The sequence below is a fragment of the Oncorhynchus mykiss genome, chromosome 14 (genome assembly GCF_057628025.1).
Source record: "Oncorhynchus mykiss isolate SJ-2025 chromosome 14, ASM5762802v1, whole genome shotgun sequence".
NCBI lineage: Eukaryota > Metazoa > Chordata > Actinopteri > Salmoniformes > Salmonidae > Oncorhynchus > Oncorhynchus mykiss.
Window position 1 is genome coordinate 13715705 of NC_143035.1, and position 19959 is coordinate 13735663.

At 39.9% G+C, this 19959-nt stretch overlaps 2 protein-coding genes across 12 annotated transcripts in view; both read left to right on the plus strand.

Moving 5' to 3' along the window:
- Positions 1-9212: 9212 nt before the first annotated feature.
- LOC149978293 (uncharacterized) lies at positions 9213-13707 on the plus strand. Of its 2 annotated transcripts, none has more exons than XM_090198403.1 (8): positions 9213-9346; positions 9482-9564; positions 9733-9783; positions 9981-10037; positions 10746-10823; positions 12803-12835; positions 12945-13031; positions 13260-13707. In XM_090198403.1, the coding sequence occupies exons 2-8, from the start codon at positions 9519-9521 to the stop codon at positions 13337-13339; spliced, it is 432 nt and encodes a 143-aa protein (XP_090054529.1). In that variant the 5' UTR covers positions 9213-9346; positions 9482-9518; the 3' UTR covers positions 13340-13707. The 2 variants fall into 2 exon arrangements, with proteins under 2 accessions (XP_090054529.1, XP_090054530.1); XM_090198404.1 differs by having other exon boundaries at positions 9482-9528.
- A 4863-nt stretch (positions 13708-18570) lies between these two features.
- LOC110488851 (transcription factor COE3) overlaps positions 18571-19959 on the plus strand; it is a 102332-nt gene continuing 100943 nt past the window's right edge. For 6 of the 10 annotated variants that reach the window (XM_036943002.2, XM_036943004.2, XM_036943006.2 and 3 more), the window contains exon 1: positions 18571-19322. In XM_036943002.2, coding sequence (XP_036798897.1) covers positions 19189-19322 — 134 coding nt within the window. In that variant the 5' untranslated portion in view covers positions 18571-19188. The remainder of the gene's footprint in view (positions 19323-19959) is intronic. The other 4 variants (XM_036943003.2, XM_036943005.2, XM_090198405.1 and 1 more) reach the window with 2 other exon arrangements.

A 19959-nucleotide genomic window follows, 5' to 3' on the forward strand; every position in this document is an offset into this window, starting at 1 on the left:
CCACACCATCACACCTCCTCTTCCACGGTGGGAACTACACATGCGGAGATCATTCATTCACCTTCACCAACGGTTAGAACTCAATATCTCAAATTTGTACAGATTTCCACCGGTCTAATGTCCATTGCTTGTTTTTCTTGGCCCAAACAAGTTTCTTCTTCTTTTTGGTGTCCTTTAGTAGTGGTTTCTTTGCAGAAAATCGACCACGAAAGCCTGATTCACAGTCTCCTCTGAACAATTGATGTTGAGATGTGTCTCTTACTTGAACTCTGTGAATAATTTATTTGGGCTGCAATTTCTGAGGCTGGTAACTCTAATGAACTTATCCTCTGCAGCAAAGGTAACTCTGGGTCTTCCTTTTCTTTGGCGGTCCTCGTGAGAGGCAGTTTCATCATAGCGCCTGATGTTTTTTGCGACTGCACTTGAAGAAACTTTCGAAGTTCTTGAAATGTTTTGGATTGACTGACCTTCATGACATCTCAATATTAAGAAGGAGTACCTACTGTTTGGTATACTCAGTGTATAACCTACTGACAGTGTGGTTAGTCATGCCATTCAAGTTAAGTTTTGGGGACATACTTAGCCCATTCATAGACGGTAATGCTAAACATGTACCGTCTATTCACAAACCTGTCTGCCGTCCGGGGCAAATGTACCAACGCTGCCCCGAAGCTCTATCTAAACATCGAAACGCCTCGCATGCTATACGATTTTGGAAACATTTGGAACTTAACTTCCAAACGAGAAATCATATTAAAAAAACAAAAGGTTTAATTACTACACACCTTTAATAGGGTTTGGGTTCCCACACTGAGGTGATACAGCGCTTGTTTACAGAAGACAGAGGTGTCCACCTGTTCTAATTAGCTATTTAGCATCTCCAAATGCCTGTGTTTAAATGGAAGAAGGATGCCAGAATAGTGTTGTTACTGAAAAAAATACTGTCAGCTGCAACCGTGTTAAAAATATTACAACCAGTGTACACAGTAAGTATATATTTTGCATTTGTGAAATTATTTTGATGTGAAGGTGGAAGGCTTTATGTTTCGACAACCGTATCGCAATTAAGAAGCAATTCACATTTAGATGGAATATTTGCCTGTTTTGGCTGCCAGAGACAGTTTACCTCTGAACATAATCTACAGTGCCTTCGGAAAGTATTCAGACCCCTTGATTTTTTTCACTTTTTGGGCAGTTTCTCCCATTCTTCTCTGCAGATCCTCTCAAGCTCTGTTAGGTTGGATGGGGAGCGTTGAAGTGCAGCTATTTTTAGGTCCCTCCAGAAATGTTAGATCGGGTTCAAGTCTGGGCACTGGCTGGGCCACTCAAGGACATTCCGAGACTTGTCCCGAAGCCACTCCTGCATTGTCTTGGCTGTGTGCTTAGGGTGGATGTCCTGTTGGAAGGTGAACCTCGGCCCCAGTTTGAGGTCCTGATCACTCTGGAGCATGTTTCACCAAGGATCTTTCTATACTTTGCTTCGTTCATCTTTCCCTCAATCTTGACTAGTCTCCCAGTCCCTGCCACTGAAAAACATCCATACAGCATGATGCTGACACCACCTTGCATCACTGTAGGGATGGTGCCAGGTTTCCCCTGGACGTAACGCTTGGCATTCAGGAAAAAGAGTTCAATCTTTGTTTCATCAGACCAGAAAATCTTGTTTCTCATTGTCTGAGAGTCTTTAGGTGCCTTTTTTGCAAACTCCAAGCAGGCTTTCATGTGCATTTAACTGAGGAGTGGCTTCAGTCTGGCCGCTCTACCATAAAGGCCTGATTGGTGGAGTGCTGCAGAGATGGTTGTCCTTCTGGAAGGTTCTCCCATTTTCACAGAGGAACTCTAGAGCTTTGCCAGAGTGACCATCGGGTTCTTGGTCACCTCCATGACCAAGGCCCTTCTCCCCGGATTGCTCAGTTCGGCAGGGCGGCCAGCTCTTGAAATATTCTTGGTGGTTCCAAACTTATTCCGTTTAAGAATGATGGAGGCCACTGTGTTCTTGGGGACCTTCGATGCTACAGAAACGTTTTGGTACTCTTCCCCAGATCTGTGCCTCGACACAATCCTGTCTTGGAGCTCTACGCACAATTGCTGAGAATATATATATATTTTTTAAATCCATTTTAAAATAAGGCTGTAACGTAACACAATGTGGAAAAAGTCAAGGGGTCTGAATACTTTCCCAAAGGCACTGCATAAGGTTATTGGATGTTAAAGGAGCAGGCTCACCTACACTCCTTCTTGTGATATGGGAATACTGTACTACAGTGGCTGGTTTCAGGAGTTCCTCTTCAGATTTAGTAGCAAAGCTCTGTACAGTGTAATATGAAAGTTCAATACTCATAATAGGCTGACTAGAGAGCTGAATCAAAATATTTTTGCTGATGTTTGTCTTTAATTAATTCATTATTGTCTTTCGTTGAACTTTTGTCACAAAATCAAACCTTGTTTAACATTATAAAGTCCAGTTGTAGCATGATTCCACTATAATATATATTTAATAAAAGGTTCCAAACGGGTTCTTCGGCTGTCCCCATCAGAGAACCCGTTTTGGTTTCAGGAAGAACCACTGTTTTGGTAAATATCTGAGGAACGGGGCTGGAGAAATTGAACCCCTCTCAAATTCATAGACAGAGCTATGGATGTAAGGACTGACCTGCCATGATATCGACATGAAAGTTGTATCCATATTTTGAGGCTATAACGTCTTTATTTACATTTACACTGTTTACAAACATTGGCATAAAACAAGCTTATATTTTAGTTCTGATGGGGTATGACCATTGAACTTAGCTCATGAGGCATTTTTCTTGATACTACCCATCCTGCATGCGGGAGCGTAATCATAGCCTCAAACTAATTAGCATAACGCAGCGTACATAAATCTTCCTAGAAAATGTTCCTATTCATGAAAATCACAAATGAAATATATTGAGACACAGCTTAGCCTTTTGTTAATCACACTGTCATCTCAGATTTTTAAAATATGCTTTACAGCCAACGCTAGACAAGCATTTGTGTAAGTTTATCATGGCATAATGCTATGGCTAGGCTCTGCTAGCATCAGGCAACATTTTCACGAAAATAAGAAACGCAATCAAATTAAACTTTGGATGTTTTCACTCAGGAGACTCCCAGTTAGATAGCAAATGTTCCTTTTTTCCAAAAATAATATTTTTGTAGGCGAAATAGCTCCGTTTGTTCTTCACGTTTGGCTGAGAAATTGACCGGAAAATGCAGTCACTACAACGCCAAACTTTTTTCCAAATTTTCTCCATAATATCGACAGAAACATGGCAAACGTTGTTTAGAATCAATCCTCAAGGTGTTTTTCACATATATATTTGATAATATATCTGTCGGGACAATTGGTTTCTCATAAGAAGCGATTGGAAAAATGGCTACTTGTGTACTTTACGCAAGATTTTCTGCCGCAGCCATCACTTGCTAAATGTGGTCCCTTACGGCTATTCTTCAACATAAATGCTAAAAAGACATCACAATGCTCTAGACTACCTTGGGGATTAAGTAGAAAACGTAAGTTCATTCGTAGCTCATTCACAGCCATATAAGGAGTCATTGGCATGAGGCGTTTTCAAAAAATGCGGCACTTCCTAATTGGATTTTTATCTGGGTTTTGCCTGTAACATCAGTTCCGTTGCACTCACAGACAATATCTTTGCAGTTTTGGAAACGTCAGAGTGTTTTCTATCCAAAGCTGTCAATTATATGCATAGTCGGTATCTTTACTTTTACTCAAGTATGACAATTGTGTACTTTTTCCACCACTGCCTACAATATTTAATAATTCTATGTCGTTTTAATTGTCTGTTTTTTGTTGTTGTCTTTTACAACATTTTAAGTTTATGACCATAATTGGTGTGTGGCTGGTTAATGTGGCATGATAGTTACTGACTATAGTTGCTGACTATGGTTCATGAACCGAGGTAAAGACAGTTTAAGGTTGGATATTCGACGGATATTTGCCTGTAGTTTCCCTTACGTCCACCAACAGCAGTTAGGGACCGTCAACATAATGACAAATCAAAATGTTCAAATTTCAATAGCTCTTTAACTATTATTCATAACACGTTCAAAACTGGTTGTAGCTAACCCGATGGCATAGACACACATTGCACACCCTTCAGTTTGTACATTTTCATTTCACATGATCTTACATAAATTTTTCAAAATATACAATTTCAATAGCTCCTTGGTCATGTGACCTAGTGACTTTAAACAAGGTGCAGAATGTCCACTCAGTGGGCCTACACATTGCACACCCTTTAGTTTGTCCATTTTAATCTCACAAGATTTTAAAATAATTTTTCAAAATGTAGAATTTCAGTAGCTCCTTGGTCATGTGACCTGGTGACTTTAAACAAGGTTCAGAATGTCCACTCAGTAGGGTTACACATTGCACATCCTTTAGTTTGTCTATTTTCATCTCACATGGTTTTACATGAATTTTTCAACATTTTGAATTTCAATTACTCCTTGGTCATGTGACCTAATGTTCGCTGACTCCCCTTCTATATTGCACACTCTTGTTTGTGTACTGTAAAATCCCGCAGTGTAACGTACATTTTTCATAGTTTCAAATTTGCAATAGCTCCTTGGTCATGTCAATTACACACCTAAGAAGCATGCAGTGTATATACACCCATATTGCATAACCTCTAGTCATGTATCTTCTATATTGTTGTACATTAATATTAGTTTGACAATTAGGGGGTTCAGTCCAGTGTTGTGTTTACCCTTTTCTAATATTTATCTACGATAATCAGTAGTTCTAAGTACTTATTTCCCTGTTTTTTGTTTTTTCACATTATTTATCAGTGATACACAATAGGAGAGAGACAGATAATATCTCCTTTCGTCATTAATATCAACCATAAAGGAAAAGAGCAAAGTACGAGAGTCATGCTATTAATTGTCCAAAGCAGGGATGGAGAGTGAGTCAGTAAGGTCGGCTGCAGTGGGTTTGCTGGTCAATACATTATACTGAACATGTAACCACAGTAATGGTGGCCAGTAAATCAATGAATAAAAATGTAATATTGACAAATTCAACAAATTGTAGACCTTTAATCTTTTCCAACATGTCAACAGACACTTAACTTCAGTTAAGTATGAAACATTTCACAGTGTTAACTTTCCCTTAATCCCTGGTTGAGGTACATTTCAGAGCCTCTTCAGTGTGGATGGGGTATAGCATACATTTTCAACAACAAAGACTGGACTTCCAGTTTGTGTTCTTCGCTCTGTTGAACTTGTTTCTCTTCATTCCTTGGCACAGCACATGGAACCACCGTTGGCATGCAAAACATTCAATCTAAAACAAAACAAAGCGTAACATGTTTTAAAGAATATCAAATATAAATTATCGAATTAGCCATCCATTGCGTTATATCATAAATTGTCTTACATGCCGTCACTGTTGTCAAAATATTATAAAAATGTTAAATAAAGTTACTAACCCAGTCAGTCTTTGGGCCACATCCAGGTTCTTTATCAGTGGCCCACATGAAGCAGTTGTTGGCTCTGCTGAACTCTGAAATCATAGGCATGAAATGAACATATGGCTGTCCCACACAACTACATAAAAATACATAATTTACATTTACTTTTAATTAAATGTCGTTACATACCAGACATATTTAGTATATCCTCAGCCATTTCTTTTTTGCAGTTGCTCCATGTGTTTTTGAAGGTTCCATATCAATTTGGGAAGGCCCTCCCATTTGACACACTGAACTCTATCTGAGAAGTAGTTGGTGAACCAGGCGAGACAGTCATTTGAGAAACCAAGGCTGTTGAATCTGCCGATAAGAATACGGTGATTGACAGAGTTGAAAGCCTTGGCCAGGTCGATGGATATGGCTGCACAGTACTGTCTTTTGTTGATGGCGGTTATGATATCGTTTAGGACCTTGAGCGTCGCTGAGGTGCACCCATGACCAGCTCGGAAAGCAGATTACATAGCAGAGAAGGTATGGTGGGATTCGAAATGGTTGGTGATCTGTTTGTTAACTTGGCTTTCGAAGACCTTAGAAAGGCAGGGTAGGATAGATATAGGTCTGCAACAGTTTGGGTTTAGCGTGTCTCCCCCTTTGAAGAGGGGGATGACCGCGGCAGCTTACCAATCTTTGGGGAACTCAGATGATACGAAAGAGAGGTTGAACAGGCTAATAATAGGGGTTGCAACAATTGCGGTGGATAATTTTAGAAAGAGAGAGTCCAGATTGTCTAACCCAGCTGATTTGTAGGGGTCCAGATTTTGCAGGTCTTTCAGGACATCAGCTATCTGGATTTGGGTGAAGGAGAAATGGGGAGGCTTGGGAAAGTTGCAGGGCTACAGGGTACAGGGCTGTTGACCGGGGTATGGGTAGCCAGGTAGAAAGCAAGCCCAGCCGTTGCAAAATGCTTGTTGAAATTCCCTTATAATCATAGATATATCGGTGGTGTCAGTGTTTCCTAGCCTCAGTGCAGTGGGCAGCTGGGAGGAGGTGCTCTTATTCTCCATGGACTTTACAGTGTCCCAGAACCTTTAGGAGTTTGTGCTACAGGATGTACATTTATGTTTGAAAAAGCTAGCCTTTGCTTTCCTAACTTCCTGTGTATATTGGTTCCTAACTTCCCTGAAAAGTTGCATATCACGGGGGCTATTCGATGCTAGTGCAGTACGCCAAAGGATGTTTTGTTGCTGGTCAAGGGCAGTCAGGTCTGGAGTGAACCAAGGGCTTTATCTGTTCCTGGTTCTACATTTTTTGAATGGGGCATGCTTATTTAAGATGGTGAGGAAAGCACTTTTAAAGAATAACCAGGCTTCCTCTACTGACGGAATGAGGTCAATATCTTTCCAGGATACCCCGGCCAGGTCAATTAGAAAGGCCTGCTCGCAGAAGTGTTTCAAGGAGCGTTTGACTGTGATGAGGGGTGGTCATTTAACCGCGGACCCATTACTGACGCAGGCAATGAGGCAGTGATCGCTGAGATCCTGGTTGAAGACAGCAGAGTTGTATTTAGAGGACAGGTTGGTCAGGATGATATCTATGAGGGTGCCCGAGTTTACGGATTTGGGGTTGTACCTGGTAGGTTCCATGATCATTTGGGTGAGATGGAGGGCATCTATCGTAGATTGTAGGACGGCCGGGGTGTTAAGCATATCCCAGGATAGCATGACAGAACTCTGCAGGCTGTCTCTGCAGTAGATTGCAACTCCACCCCCTTTGGCAGTTCTGTTTTGGCGGAAAATGAATACACATACATAAAGGCATTTTTCAGCTATGATTTTACCACTCAGAATCCAGAATTGATATGACAATGGGGCCAGCACAGGATGTAATACATCCTTACAACAATCTACTTTTTGATCTTCTTGACTTCTTATCTGGTAAACTGCTACTATGTGTCAAGAAAAGAGCCCCAATTACGGGGTAGTGTACTCCATTAAAAAGGTCTGGTTAGATTAAAAACTATTGCCCTGTGTCCCCATTCACAGGGGTATGAGAGACTAGTCAGTGGTAGAATTGATTTGGCACTTTATTGGCCCAAACATCCATAGACCCACAAGGTTGAGGTTACTCATGGACAGTAATTAGTAAACATGTTTTGTTGTTGCATTGATGCATTGTGTCTTCTAACTGTCCAAGAATAGGATCCAAAGTGTTAGGAAATATTTGTTCCCATAAATACAAAGGAGGATGTCTCTCCTCATACCTCTGGCACTTTAGTCAGACTGCCAGACTGTGCACCACAGAGCCAATCAGGAGAGAATACGTATAGGTCAACGGTGCCAATTGAAAGTCAAGGGGTGTGTCTGTGTCTTTTGGATTACTATCTCTTTACAGAGAACCCCTGTGGTTCAAGTCTGCTCTGCGTGTGTCTGAAAGTGACAGAGCCAGCAGCCAGGAGTGTTTATCACAGTATGTCATAAAAGCTTACAGATTTAAGTTTAATAGCATGAGATGAAAGTAGACAAACATCAGAGTGTGCGATATGAAGGTATAGTCAGTGGACATTCTGAACCTTATTTGAATTCAGCAGGTCACATGACCAAGGAGCTATTGAAATTCTACATTTGGAAAAATTAATGTAAAACCCTGTGAGATAAAAATTTACAAACTAAGGGTGTGCAATGTGTCGGACCACTGAGTGGACATTCTGAAACTTGTTTGAAGTCACCAGGTCACATGACCAAGGAGCTATTGAAATTCTATATTATGAAAAATTATTTTAAAATCTTGTGAGATGAAAATTGACAAACTAAAGGGTGTGCAATGTAGAGGCCCACTGAGTGGACATTCTGAACCTTGTTTGAAGTCACTAGGTCACATGACCAAGGAGCTATTGAAATTCTACATTTTGAAAAATTCATGTAAAACCATGTGAGATGGAAATGGATAAACTAAAGGGTGTGCAATATAGAAGGGTAGTCAGTGGACATTCTGAACCTTGTTTGAAGTCACCAGGTCACATGACCAAGGAGCTATTGAAACTTTACATTTTGAAAAATGTATGTAAAGGTATGTGAGATGGAAATGGACAAACTAAAGGGTGTCCAGTGGACATTCTGAACCTTGTTTGCATTCACCAGGTCACATGACCAAGGAGCTATTGAAATTCTAAATATTGAAATATTCATGAAAAACCCTGTAAGATAAAAATTGACTAACTAAAGGGTGTGCAATGTAGAGGCCCACTGAGTGGAGATTCTGAACCTTGTTTGAAGTCACTAGGTCACATGACCAAGGAGCTATTGAAACTTTACATTTTGAAAAATTTATGTAAAGTCATGTGAGTTGAAAATGGACCAACTAAAGGGTGTGCAGTATAGAAGGGCAGTGGACATTCTGAACCTTGTTTGAATTCAGTAGGTCACATGACCAAGGAGCTATTGAAATTTGAATGTAAAAATAGTTTGTACTTTGTTTACACTCCCTAACTAATTCAACTTGGAATACAAAATGCAGCTCACATTTCCACAGGTTTATTAGCTTTGGAAAGCGAATTAATGTCCAAATCGTGAAAATAAGACCTGTGCAATGTTGTGCGTAATTTTTCCAACATCATGACACTTATTTGGTGACTGTGGCTCAGGTGGTTTGAAAGCTATTGAGGTTTGAAAGCGCGAATATCCGTCGAATATCCATCTTCAAACTGTCTTTACCTCGGTGGTTCATGATAGTTACTGCCTATCCCTTTGCATTGACGTTGAAAGTAGTACTCCACTTGTAGCGCAATAAAAGAGAAGAGGTTACTTCTGCTGTGCTTAGCCCACATTCGACTACGTTATGTAACATTCCATCAAAAGACGTGCGACAAGCTTTTGGTTTCACTCGCAAAGGTATGTAGCGAGTAGAGGCAGAGCTGAACACAACTCACTGATTTTTTAAACCTTGATTTGACAGTATAACTCAGATTGTAGCCCAGTGAGTCACTGCACTTCCTCTTTAAGCTTAACTTGGTTGGCTTTACAAAGTGTTCTGGTGTGTGTGGACGACAAGACATCAAGAAAAATGTTCAAAGGTGCTTATCTTCTGGTGGTCATGACAGTCTTAGCTGGTAGGTGCTCATCTGAGCATTATGCATTTCTTCACCTCAGCTCCTGTTGTAACTGTGTAATTGATGCAACTCTGTTCTTTTGACGAGTCATCGACAGCCATTCCAAAGAAATGAAATGTAACTTTAATGTGAAGACAACGCAAGAAAAGTTTATGTTTCTCTTCACAGAGGTGGTTGTTGAGAGCTCTGGCAGCATTTTCCCTATGGACGAGGTGTCAGGTAAATGCATACACAGCACTAAACTTTGCACTTTGTATCTTTAATGACCGTTGTTCTTGGTTGCTTTGATCAATGCATATCGCCATAGTCATTTGATTTGAACATTTCTATTTGAATCTATGGTACTATCAATACATCTTATTGTGCAATGTAATGGCTAGCCATATACATTAGTTTCCTGTATGCAAATCTTACAGATTGTCTGAAAAGAGGTTACACAGCAGCCGAAAAGAGAAATTGTGGTTTCGATGAAGGTATGGGTCAAAAGTTATGTTTCACAGTCTTTTATGAATGGCAGTAACTTTTTAATGATCTTTCCCTGCAGTCATTTAGAATTTACAGTACATTCCATCACTGCCATATATTTGATTTCTCTGCATTTTAATGTAAGTCTAAATGTAAGTCTAAAGCTATGTATGATTCTCTATGGGAGTCATTATTATTCCACCTGAGGGGAATCAACTTAATCTGCACCCCAGCTGTTATTAAAGTGGAACAAAACACTAAACACTCCAGACTCCCCACTGGGCACAGACTTCAGTTCAACGTCCAGTTTTGATTTACATTTGCTTGAGTTGTCAACTAACGTGAATTCAACATGAAATAATAAATCATTGGATTTAGGTTGCAAGTTGGGTGAAAAAAAGTTGAAAATCCCTTAAGTTGATGACTTTTTGAAAATATAAACAGTTTTCCACGTTGATTTAACGTCATCACACTGAATTTGTGATGTTGAAATTATGTGGAAACAACGTTTATTCAACCAGTTTTTGCCCAGTGGGTCTTAACGTAGGCTACCTTTTGTCTGGTTCAAACCATTCCACTGGTGAGACTAAGTAAAAGTTTCATTTTTTGGTTCACACTATCCCAGAAGAGAGCCAAATGGTGATATTTCAATGACTAAATACTCTGTACAGTCATTCCAGTACAGATCGTTTTTGATTCTTGAGGTTTTTTTTCAGCCTGTGAAGATGCAAAATATAAGGATGCAATACTGCCATGCATACTCTTAGGATATGATCTCATTTACCAAGACTCATGTAAGTTACTGATCCTCTGCATTGATTGTTTTTAGTACAGAGCAAGAAAGTTACTTCTGCAATGAAAGAAATTATAAAACAAATATATATACAGTACCAGTCAATAGTTTGGACACACCTACTCATTCAAGGGTTTTTCATTATTTTGACTATTTTCTACAATGTAGAATAAGAGTGAAGACATCACAACTATGAAATAACACATACGGAATCATGTAGTAACCAAAAAAGTGGTGAACAAATCAAAATATATTTTATTATATTTGAGATTCTTCAAAGTAGCCACCCTTTGCCTTGATGACAGCTTTGTACACTCTTGGCATTCTCTCAACCAGAGCTTCACCTGAAATGCTTTTCCAACAGTCTTGAAGGAGTTCCCGCATATGCTGAGCACTTGTTGGCTGCTTTTCCTTCACTGCGATCCAACTGATCCCAAACCATCTCATTTGGGATGAGGTTGGGTGATTGTGGAGGATCTGATGCAGCACTCCATCCCTCTCGTACTTGGTCATTTAGCCCTTACACAGCCTGGATGCGTGTTGGGTCATTGTCCTGTTGATGGAAAATGATTGTCCCACTCAGCACAAACCAGATGGGATGGCGTATCGCTGCAGAATGATGTGGTAACCATGCTGGTTAAGTGTGCCTTGATTTCTAAATAAATCACAGACAGTGTCACCAGCAAAGCAGTCCCACACCATAACACCTCCTCCATGATTTACAGTGGGAAATACACATACGGAGATCATCCGTTCACCCACACTGCGTCTCACAAAGACACGGCGGTTGGAACCAAAAATCTCAAATTTGGACTCATCAGACCAAAGGACAGATTTCCACCAGTCTAATGTCCATTGCTCGTATTTATTGGCCCAAGCAAGCCTCTTTAGTAGTCTGCAGTAGAGGTCATTCTGGGTTTTCCTTTCCTGTGGAGGTCCTCATCTTCTGTATACCACCCCTACCTTGTCACAACACAACTGATTGGCTCAAATGCATTAAGGAGGAAAGAAATTCCACAAATGGACTTTTAACAAGGCACACCTGTTAATACATTTGGATTTGTTTAACACTTTTTTAGTTACTACATAATTCCATATGTGCATTTCATAGTTTTGATGTTTTCACTATTATTTTACAATCTATAAAATAGTAAAAATAAAGAAAAAGTTGAACAAGTAGGTGTGTCCAAACTTTTGACTCGTTCTCTATATATCTGCAGTGAATACACTGAGCATACATAACATTAAGAACACCTTCCTAATAAGTTGCTCCTCCCCGTTTTCCCCTCAGAACAGCCTCAATTCGTTGGGGCATGGACTCTACAAGGTGTTGAAAGCATTCCACAGGGATGCGGGCCCATGTTGATTCCAATGCTTCCCACAGTTGTGTCACATTGGAGGACTATTTTTGATACACATGGGAAACTGTTGAGTGTGAAAAACCCAGCAGTGTTGCTGTTCTTGACATAAACCAGTGCACCTGGCACCTTCTACCATACCTTCAAAGGCTTAAATATTTTATCTTGCCCAGTCACCCTCTGAATGGCACACATACACAATCCATGTCTCAATTGTCTCAAGGCTTAAAAATCATTATTTGACCTTTTCCCTCCCCTTCATCTACACTGATTGAAGTGGATTTAACATGTGACATCAATAAGGGATCATAAGCTTTCACCTGGATTCACCTGGTCAGTCTGTCATGGAAAGAGCAGGTGTATAGATATATCTACAGTATATACTGTATATCTAAAAGCAATAACAACAACAACAGTTAAAAAATACATCTTGGAATTAATATTGTATTGAAGTTGATTTTATATTCTCTGCATTTGTTGTTATTTTCTTCCATTCTTAGGAGTTTTAGAGTCACGGCATGCCTACCGTTTACCGTGCTTGTTTGTTACTAACTGATTACCACATATCCCAAATATGTATCACATTTTAAGAATGTATCTGCTGTTTGTCTCTTCTTTACAGCATATCACAGGAATAGTGACTTTGACATGTATGGTAAGTGTTTTTCAATAGGATATATTTGTTATTGTTCATGAGTTGAAGTAAAGTGAATTGCAGACTATTTCCTCTTAAATGAAGTGTCTGAAGATGTGTTCTCCTTCAGGTATGGCTCATTGTGCAATAGACAGATGTTCTGAGGGATGGAAAAAGAAACCGAAAGCCCATGGCAACCAATTGCAGATCTTGTCAGGTGACTCTTGTACAGTATAGAATGTCCCCTGCTGCCATTTATCCCTTTGCTGTGGTTTCCTTATTTGGGCAGTTGAAAAATACTTTGAAACACAGAAAACATGCAACAATTAATATCAGCCCAAAATGCATACCGTTATGGAGTATGCACAGTAAAGAGAACCAGGCAAGAGAATGCACATTAAAATGATACTATACAATAAATTCTATATTTATGTTTTATCTACAGGGTTGGCTGAGTCATTCTCCTCTTGCCTGGCTGCAGTGAAGGACTGTACAAAGCCTGAAAGGAAGAAAGAGGAGCTCTGAGTATGATTTAATCTCACGTCTGTTGTCCTACTTTATGGGGGAAGTTAATAAGTGTCTAAGGAAATGTACTAACATTGCCATAATGGCATGTGCACTCCAAAATTCTGACTTCTTTCAATGCTCATGATTCCAAACTAGAAGTTGCTTCTTTGTCTTGCCACTAGATGGTGGCCTGTACCTTTTCAGAATAAAAAAATAAAACACTGTTTTTTAAGTAAGAATAAGTGAGAATAAGGAAGAATAGGCTGTACCTTTCTATGTGGTAAATCAGTGGCTCACAAACCTTTTTGCTGTGGAGACCTACCAAAAGCTGTCATATTTTTCTAGTGACACCACAAATAAAGTAAACCTATATTAATTGTCACAAACCTGCTCTCCTTCCTCTCTGTCCATATATATGTCTCTGGTTTGGTCAACCAGGAAGATGTCAGTTAGACTGAGTGCTGGGATGGTAGGGCTTGGCCCCTTGGTGTGGAGGTGTTTAGGGGTTAAATGCAGGCATCATGTTGGAATTAGGGTCTTGACAGTGCAGTGTAGGGGTGCTGTGAGTTTCTAGGAGAGGGAGTAAATGGCTTAAAGAAGTGTTCCTAAATCAGGGTCCATCAGGATGTGCAGTTATTTGCTCTAACCGAGCACTAACACACCCTTGATTAGTTGAATCAAGTGTTTTCATGGAGTACCCTCATTTAGGAACACTGCAGCTTAAAATATTGGAGGATTTGAGAATATTTTTTCCACGTGGAAGTGAAAAAGCTCTGCAATTAGTGTGCTGTCCAGGGGATTTACTTGTACATCAATGCTGCCTCACCACAGAATCAGCATATAAACGCCTGTCCTATGGTTTGGACGAGGAGCAAACTAGGGATTTGTTACAGGTTCAAGTGTAATCTTTTTGTTGGATCTGTTCCTGTAGACAATATTTTATGACCGTTTTTACTTTGAAATAGTAAATACTATATCTGTACAAGTGCTATATCTTCGTGGATATGTTGTGTTTGTTTCTGAAATAAAGATGACAATAATATACTGATCAAAAATATAATCGCAACGTGAAGTTGCTTGAGGTGCTTAAAGTACTTGCATTTGGCACTCAGAAAGACTGAAATACGTTGAAAATGTTACATTTTCTCAAGTTGGTAGTTAAAAAGTACTTGAATTAAAATGAGAGGAGAACCGATAATGATCAGATATGTTTATGAAAAATATTAGAAATATGTATTGGTCTTGCGAATTAATTTCCAGTGTGTTTCGCGCGGTGTTGCCATGGAAGATCGCTCATTCCACCCATACTGCCACTCAGTCAGGCAGGTACAGAACCGTCTGAGTAGGCGCCGCCAAACGTCACATCGATTGCTAAAATGGCAGGCAAATGTATATTCAACCCTGTCTTTTATGCGAATGGAACATTTCTAGGATATTTTATTTCAGCTCATGTACAATGGGACCAACACTTGTTGCGTTTTATATTTTGTTCGGTATAGTTTACCCAACTTTTTTACCACTACATTACTGGACCAAACCAACCCAGAGACAATTTATGCTCGATCTGAAAATGTGGTCGGAGCGCGGTATGGATGGTGTAACGCAATCGCGAGGCACGCCGGGGCCAAATTGAGCTCAGTAGGCATCGCGGTGAATTTGACTTGCCACTGTCTGTAGGTCCCTGAAAGTGTAGGTCTCATGTTTCATGAGCTGAAATAAAAGATCCCAGTAATGTTCCATATGCACAAAAGCATATTTCTCTCAAATGTTGTGCACAAATGTGTTTACATCACTGTTAGTGAGCATTTATCCTTTGCCAAGATAATCAATCTATCTGACTGGTGTGGAATATCAAGAAGCCTTGTGCTGGGGAAAATAAAAGGCCACTCTAAAATGTGTAGTTTTGTCACACAAGAAAATGCCACAGATGTCTCAAGTTTTGAGGGAGCTTGCAAATGGAAGCTGACTGCAGGAATGTCCACCAGAACTGTTGCCAGATAATTGAATGTTAATTTCTCTACCATGGAGTTGTGTGGGCGAGCGGTTTGCTGATGTCAACATTGTGAACAGAGTGTCCCATGGTGCCAGTGGGGTTATGGTATGGCCAGCATAAGCTACGGACAAGGAACACAATTGCATTTTATCGATGGTAAATTGAATGCACAGAGATACAGTGACGAGATCCTGAGGCCCATTGTCGTGTGATTCATCTGTTGCCATCACCTCATGTTGCAAAGGTCTGTACACAGCTCCTGGAAGCTGAAAATGTCCCAGTTATTCCATGCATACTCACCAGACATGTCTCCCATTAAGCATGTTTGGGATGCTTTGGATCGAGTTCCAGTTCCTGCCAATATGCAGCAACTTTCACAGCCATTGAAGACGAATGGGACAACATTCCACAGGCCACAATCAACAGCCTGATCAACTCTATGCAAATGACGTGTGTCTCACTGAATGAGGCCACACCAGATACAGACTGGTTTCATGATCCACACCCCTACTTTTTTTAAAGGTGTCTGTGACCAACAGATGCATATCTGTATTCCCAGTCATGTGAAATCCATAGATCAGGGCCTAATTCATTTATTTCAATTGACTGATTTCCTTATATGAACTGTATCTCAGGAAAATCTTTTAAATTATTACATGTTGCATTTATATTTTTGTTCAGTGTACATTGATTCACGGCCCAGTGTACGTCTTCCCCTGGTAACGCACGTAGCAACTCATGACCACTAGATGACAGCAATCGTCAGCAAACTGAATGGCACACTGAAAAAATCAAGGACAGTGATTAGAGAATGTTCTGTGAAGTACTCTTTCTATCTAACATTGAAATAGAAAGCATCTGCACGCATGACTAAACAAAGGATGGATGTCATTATTTTCTGAAATAATAGGCTATAGTTTGTTCTCCATCAGCTTTTACAGTTATACCACAAGGCTTAAGCCACTCACTCAATTTGAGTGTTTTGTATGAATTTATAAATATTTTGGAGAAAAGAATGACGATAAAAAAAACGTGCTGACGTCCTGAATGTAGTTCCCTTACATTAATTTACAGTAGCCTACACTAGACCAACAAAAATACACAAGGCCTACACATTTCCACTGGAATTATGTGTATGGTACTAATTGAACCAAGAGCCAGCTTTTGAGAAGACATTGCTTATTATTGATGATGATACATAAGGTTAGGCTATGCGAACGATGGTTGCCTATTATCCCTTGGCTGTAGACCACCGCACAGTCGGAGTTTCAGATTGTCTCCGCTGATTGTTTTGTGGCCCCCTGACTTTCCTGTCTGGCCTTGTAGACGGCCTTGTTGACGTCTCTAGAAAGTGCAATTAAAATATTGCATGTCATTAAACCTTTTATGTTGTCATTTTGTCTCAAGAGTTACCTCCGCAGAACGTTGCAAACCCACGAATTTATTCCCGTCTTCTCTCCCTTGAGACTGGACTTTCACATGAGTTATTTCGCAGCATACACTTTTATCTGTAAAGTACCATAAATAAAAAAGAGCGAATGCATAAGAGTCGGTGACTGTATTGAGGTTATTTTAATCCTATAGGCTACCTCGAACACAAATAAAACGGATTGAAAACGTATTTATTTTACATCAATTGTATAAACAAACGTTTTGTTGGTTAATCATTAAACTTAATATTGTTTTCGCTATGTTACATTGACAATAGTCCACCAAAATTCCCAAATATTCATAAAGATAAATATATTGTACTATTATTATTAAAATTATACCTGTAATTATAACAATTCGTTATAATTAACAGGGAAAACGTAGGAATATCTTTATTGAAGAACATATTAATACAATATTTTATTATTGCAATAATATGACTTGAGATAATATGTTACTGTCTATTGTTGTAAGATGAATGATCAGGTAAGCCTAATTACTTCTAAAATGAATATGGTAGTCAACATATTCCGAGATTTAAGTATCACCGAATTAATTTGCTTGTAGAGAAATATGAATATTGACTATCCAGACGTTAGGTTTACGTATCTCCTGAATACATTTTGGTCTCCTAAATTAAGAGGCTAACGTTCTATAAATATTTAATTGTGGTTGCTTTGGAAGATTCCTAATTAACGAAATTCGAGTTGTTGTGATATAAAAGTAGGCTAGCCTACTGCGTTAACGGAATTGTCAAATTACTTGAAACAATGGCATTTATAAGAGTTACTATTATATATTATAATTATTAATTATTTTAAGTATGCATTGTTATTATTATTATTAATTATTATTAGGCTGTTGTGATTTATTGTATAACTATTACTGGATGCAAAGGATCTCAAGGACAGCCGCTCTCAAATGTCTTTGTACACATTCACAAACTACCATTCAAGTGACTTATTGACAAGCAAAGCATTATTGCGAAAAATGACCTACACTATTCAGAATCACAACTCTCAAGAAAGACATAGGAAAAATGACCTACACTATTCAGAATCACAACTCTCAAGAAAGACATAGGAAAAATGACCTACACTATTCAGAATCACAACTCTCAAGAAAGACATGAAAAATGACCTACACTATTCAGAATCACAACTCTCAAGAAAGACATAGGAAAAATGACCTACACTATTCAGAATCACAACTCTCAAGAAAGACATAGTAAAAATGTTCATACCATCCATCATGAGCTTTTAGCAAATATTCAATCATCTCGAAATATTATTGAATGGGTGTGTGTGCCCACGCGCGCATATGTGTGAGTTGCGTGCGGTGTGAAGTGTTCGTGCGCGCACGTATGAATTTGTGTGGCACCATAAATTAGGTCCTCTGACCATGTTGACGAAGTGTATAACTCCCCACAAACATAATGAAGCCTATTCAGTCCAATGCCACAACAAAGAAACAGTGAACCTAATATCAACCACAGCCTACGACAGGATCAATGCTTTCAAATGAGAGGTCAGCTTTATGCCTTTATGAGCCAATTCAAAAGTAGGGCAACATGCAAATAGATTAATCTGTTAGGGCAATACTACACACATTGTGTCCACGCGCACAGCCCAGCAAAATGTGCAATGGGTAAACACGCCGAAAGCTTTTGCCGCGAATTCAAAAATTACGTAATGAATGACCTACGCCAATGAGAAGCCAGATCTGCGATTGACGCGTAAATCATTTTTCCTTATAAGGACTAGTCTCCGCCCATGTCAAATCCATGCTTTTCGTCATCACCCCCACCCCCCATCCCCCCTCCCCTGAGAGCACTAGAGCCTCCGAACCCGAGAGAAGGTGCGCTCCGCTGGGACAGAGGAAGGATAAAGAGACTGGGAGGGAGGGAATGAGATTTCTTGGTACCCAATCCCCCTTTTCCCCTGGGAGAGCAAATCTTCCATGGTCCGTCCCTCCCTCTTGTTTGGTAATCATTTCATTTTACTCCTTTTTGAAGCACTCGCTTGTTTTATCCCACTTTTCATTTCACAATCCGGTGCGCGTATGTTCGCCTTCTGATCAACTTCGGCATCTCCCCTCTCTTTCCTCACGACGAAAAGGTCTCCTAGATCCCGGCTGATTCTTTTCCTTTGAGATGCTTAACTGTTCTAACACTCGCCCTCTCTCCACCCTCTTTTAACTTCAGACCGTTAAGCTTGAGCGAACTGAACTGAGGTTGGAATTTAAAATAAAGCGGAAAACCCAAAGGGATACGACGCTCGTCTTTGGATAAGGACCGCTATCGCTTTCCCCCTTGTTGCACTTTGGGGAAGATTCTTCCCATTTCAGTTGCTCGTCGTTAATCCAGGTGGCCTTGCTTTGAGTGAACAGGAGGATTATTTAGCGTGATTTGGTGAAGAGAGAGAGATCCCAGAAGGTTACTTTCATGTTCTCCATCCAGGACAGCCTCCCGCGGGGAGCCTTGACCATGAAAGAGGAACCGCTCACGAGTGGCATGACACCGGTCCGCTCTTGGATGCAGAGCGCGGGGATATTGGACGCGAACACAGCAGCACAAAGGTAAACATAAACTCGATATGCACATATGATAATCGCTGGACATGATGCTGACAGTTCGGTGCAGTTTGCCGGACAACGTAGGCTATGCGTTCCCAAGTGTAAACCATCGGTAAAGACGCAAATATTATGCATTTAAAGTAGCCAACTGTATCCCGCACCTATTCGCAAAATAGCTCTTTAGCTCTTTAGACTTGGTGCCCCAATACTTGTTAAACATGTACCATGTGTAAATAGCCTATAGCATCTCTAAGAGTGTAGAAGGTAATGGAGGACATTGCTCAAGATGCGATTTCACAATGAGACCTTGCATCATTTTGTACAATAGACCATGATCCTTTAGTCAACACCTAGATTCATAGATATCTGTAACGGATAATTTATACCTCCCCTCATGTGACAAATGGGCTAACTATTTGCTCCGCGTTCAATTTCAGGCACTCAGGCACTGGTTGACAGTTAGGTGGCGCATATCAGCTATATGGCTGAGTGAGCTCCAAGAAATTTGCTGGTACTGAAAACTCTTGACTCTGATTAGCAAATAACTCAAACTTTACAATGTGCATGTGCCATCTAATAGAACGTCACCATACTGTACCTCCCGCGCATGCGTGAAATAATGTAAAACACAATTTTCACT

What these genes read in the sequence shown, in the direction of transcription:
- LOC149978293 (XM_090198403.1), top strand. Translation starts at nt 9,519, where the DNA reads ATGTTCAAAGGTGCTTATCTTCTGGTGGTCATGACAGTCTTAGCTG. An exon ending in GGTCATGACAGTCTTAGCTG is followed by an intron (nt 9,565 to 9,732) that starts GTAGGTGCTCAT and finishes TTCTCTTCACAG; the next exon opens with AGGTGGTTGTTGAGAGCTCT. An exon ending in CCAATTGCAGATCTTGTCAG is followed by an intron (nt 13,032 to 13,259) that starts GTGACTCTTGTA and finishes TTTTATCTACAG; the next exon opens with GGTTGGCTGAGTCATTCTCC.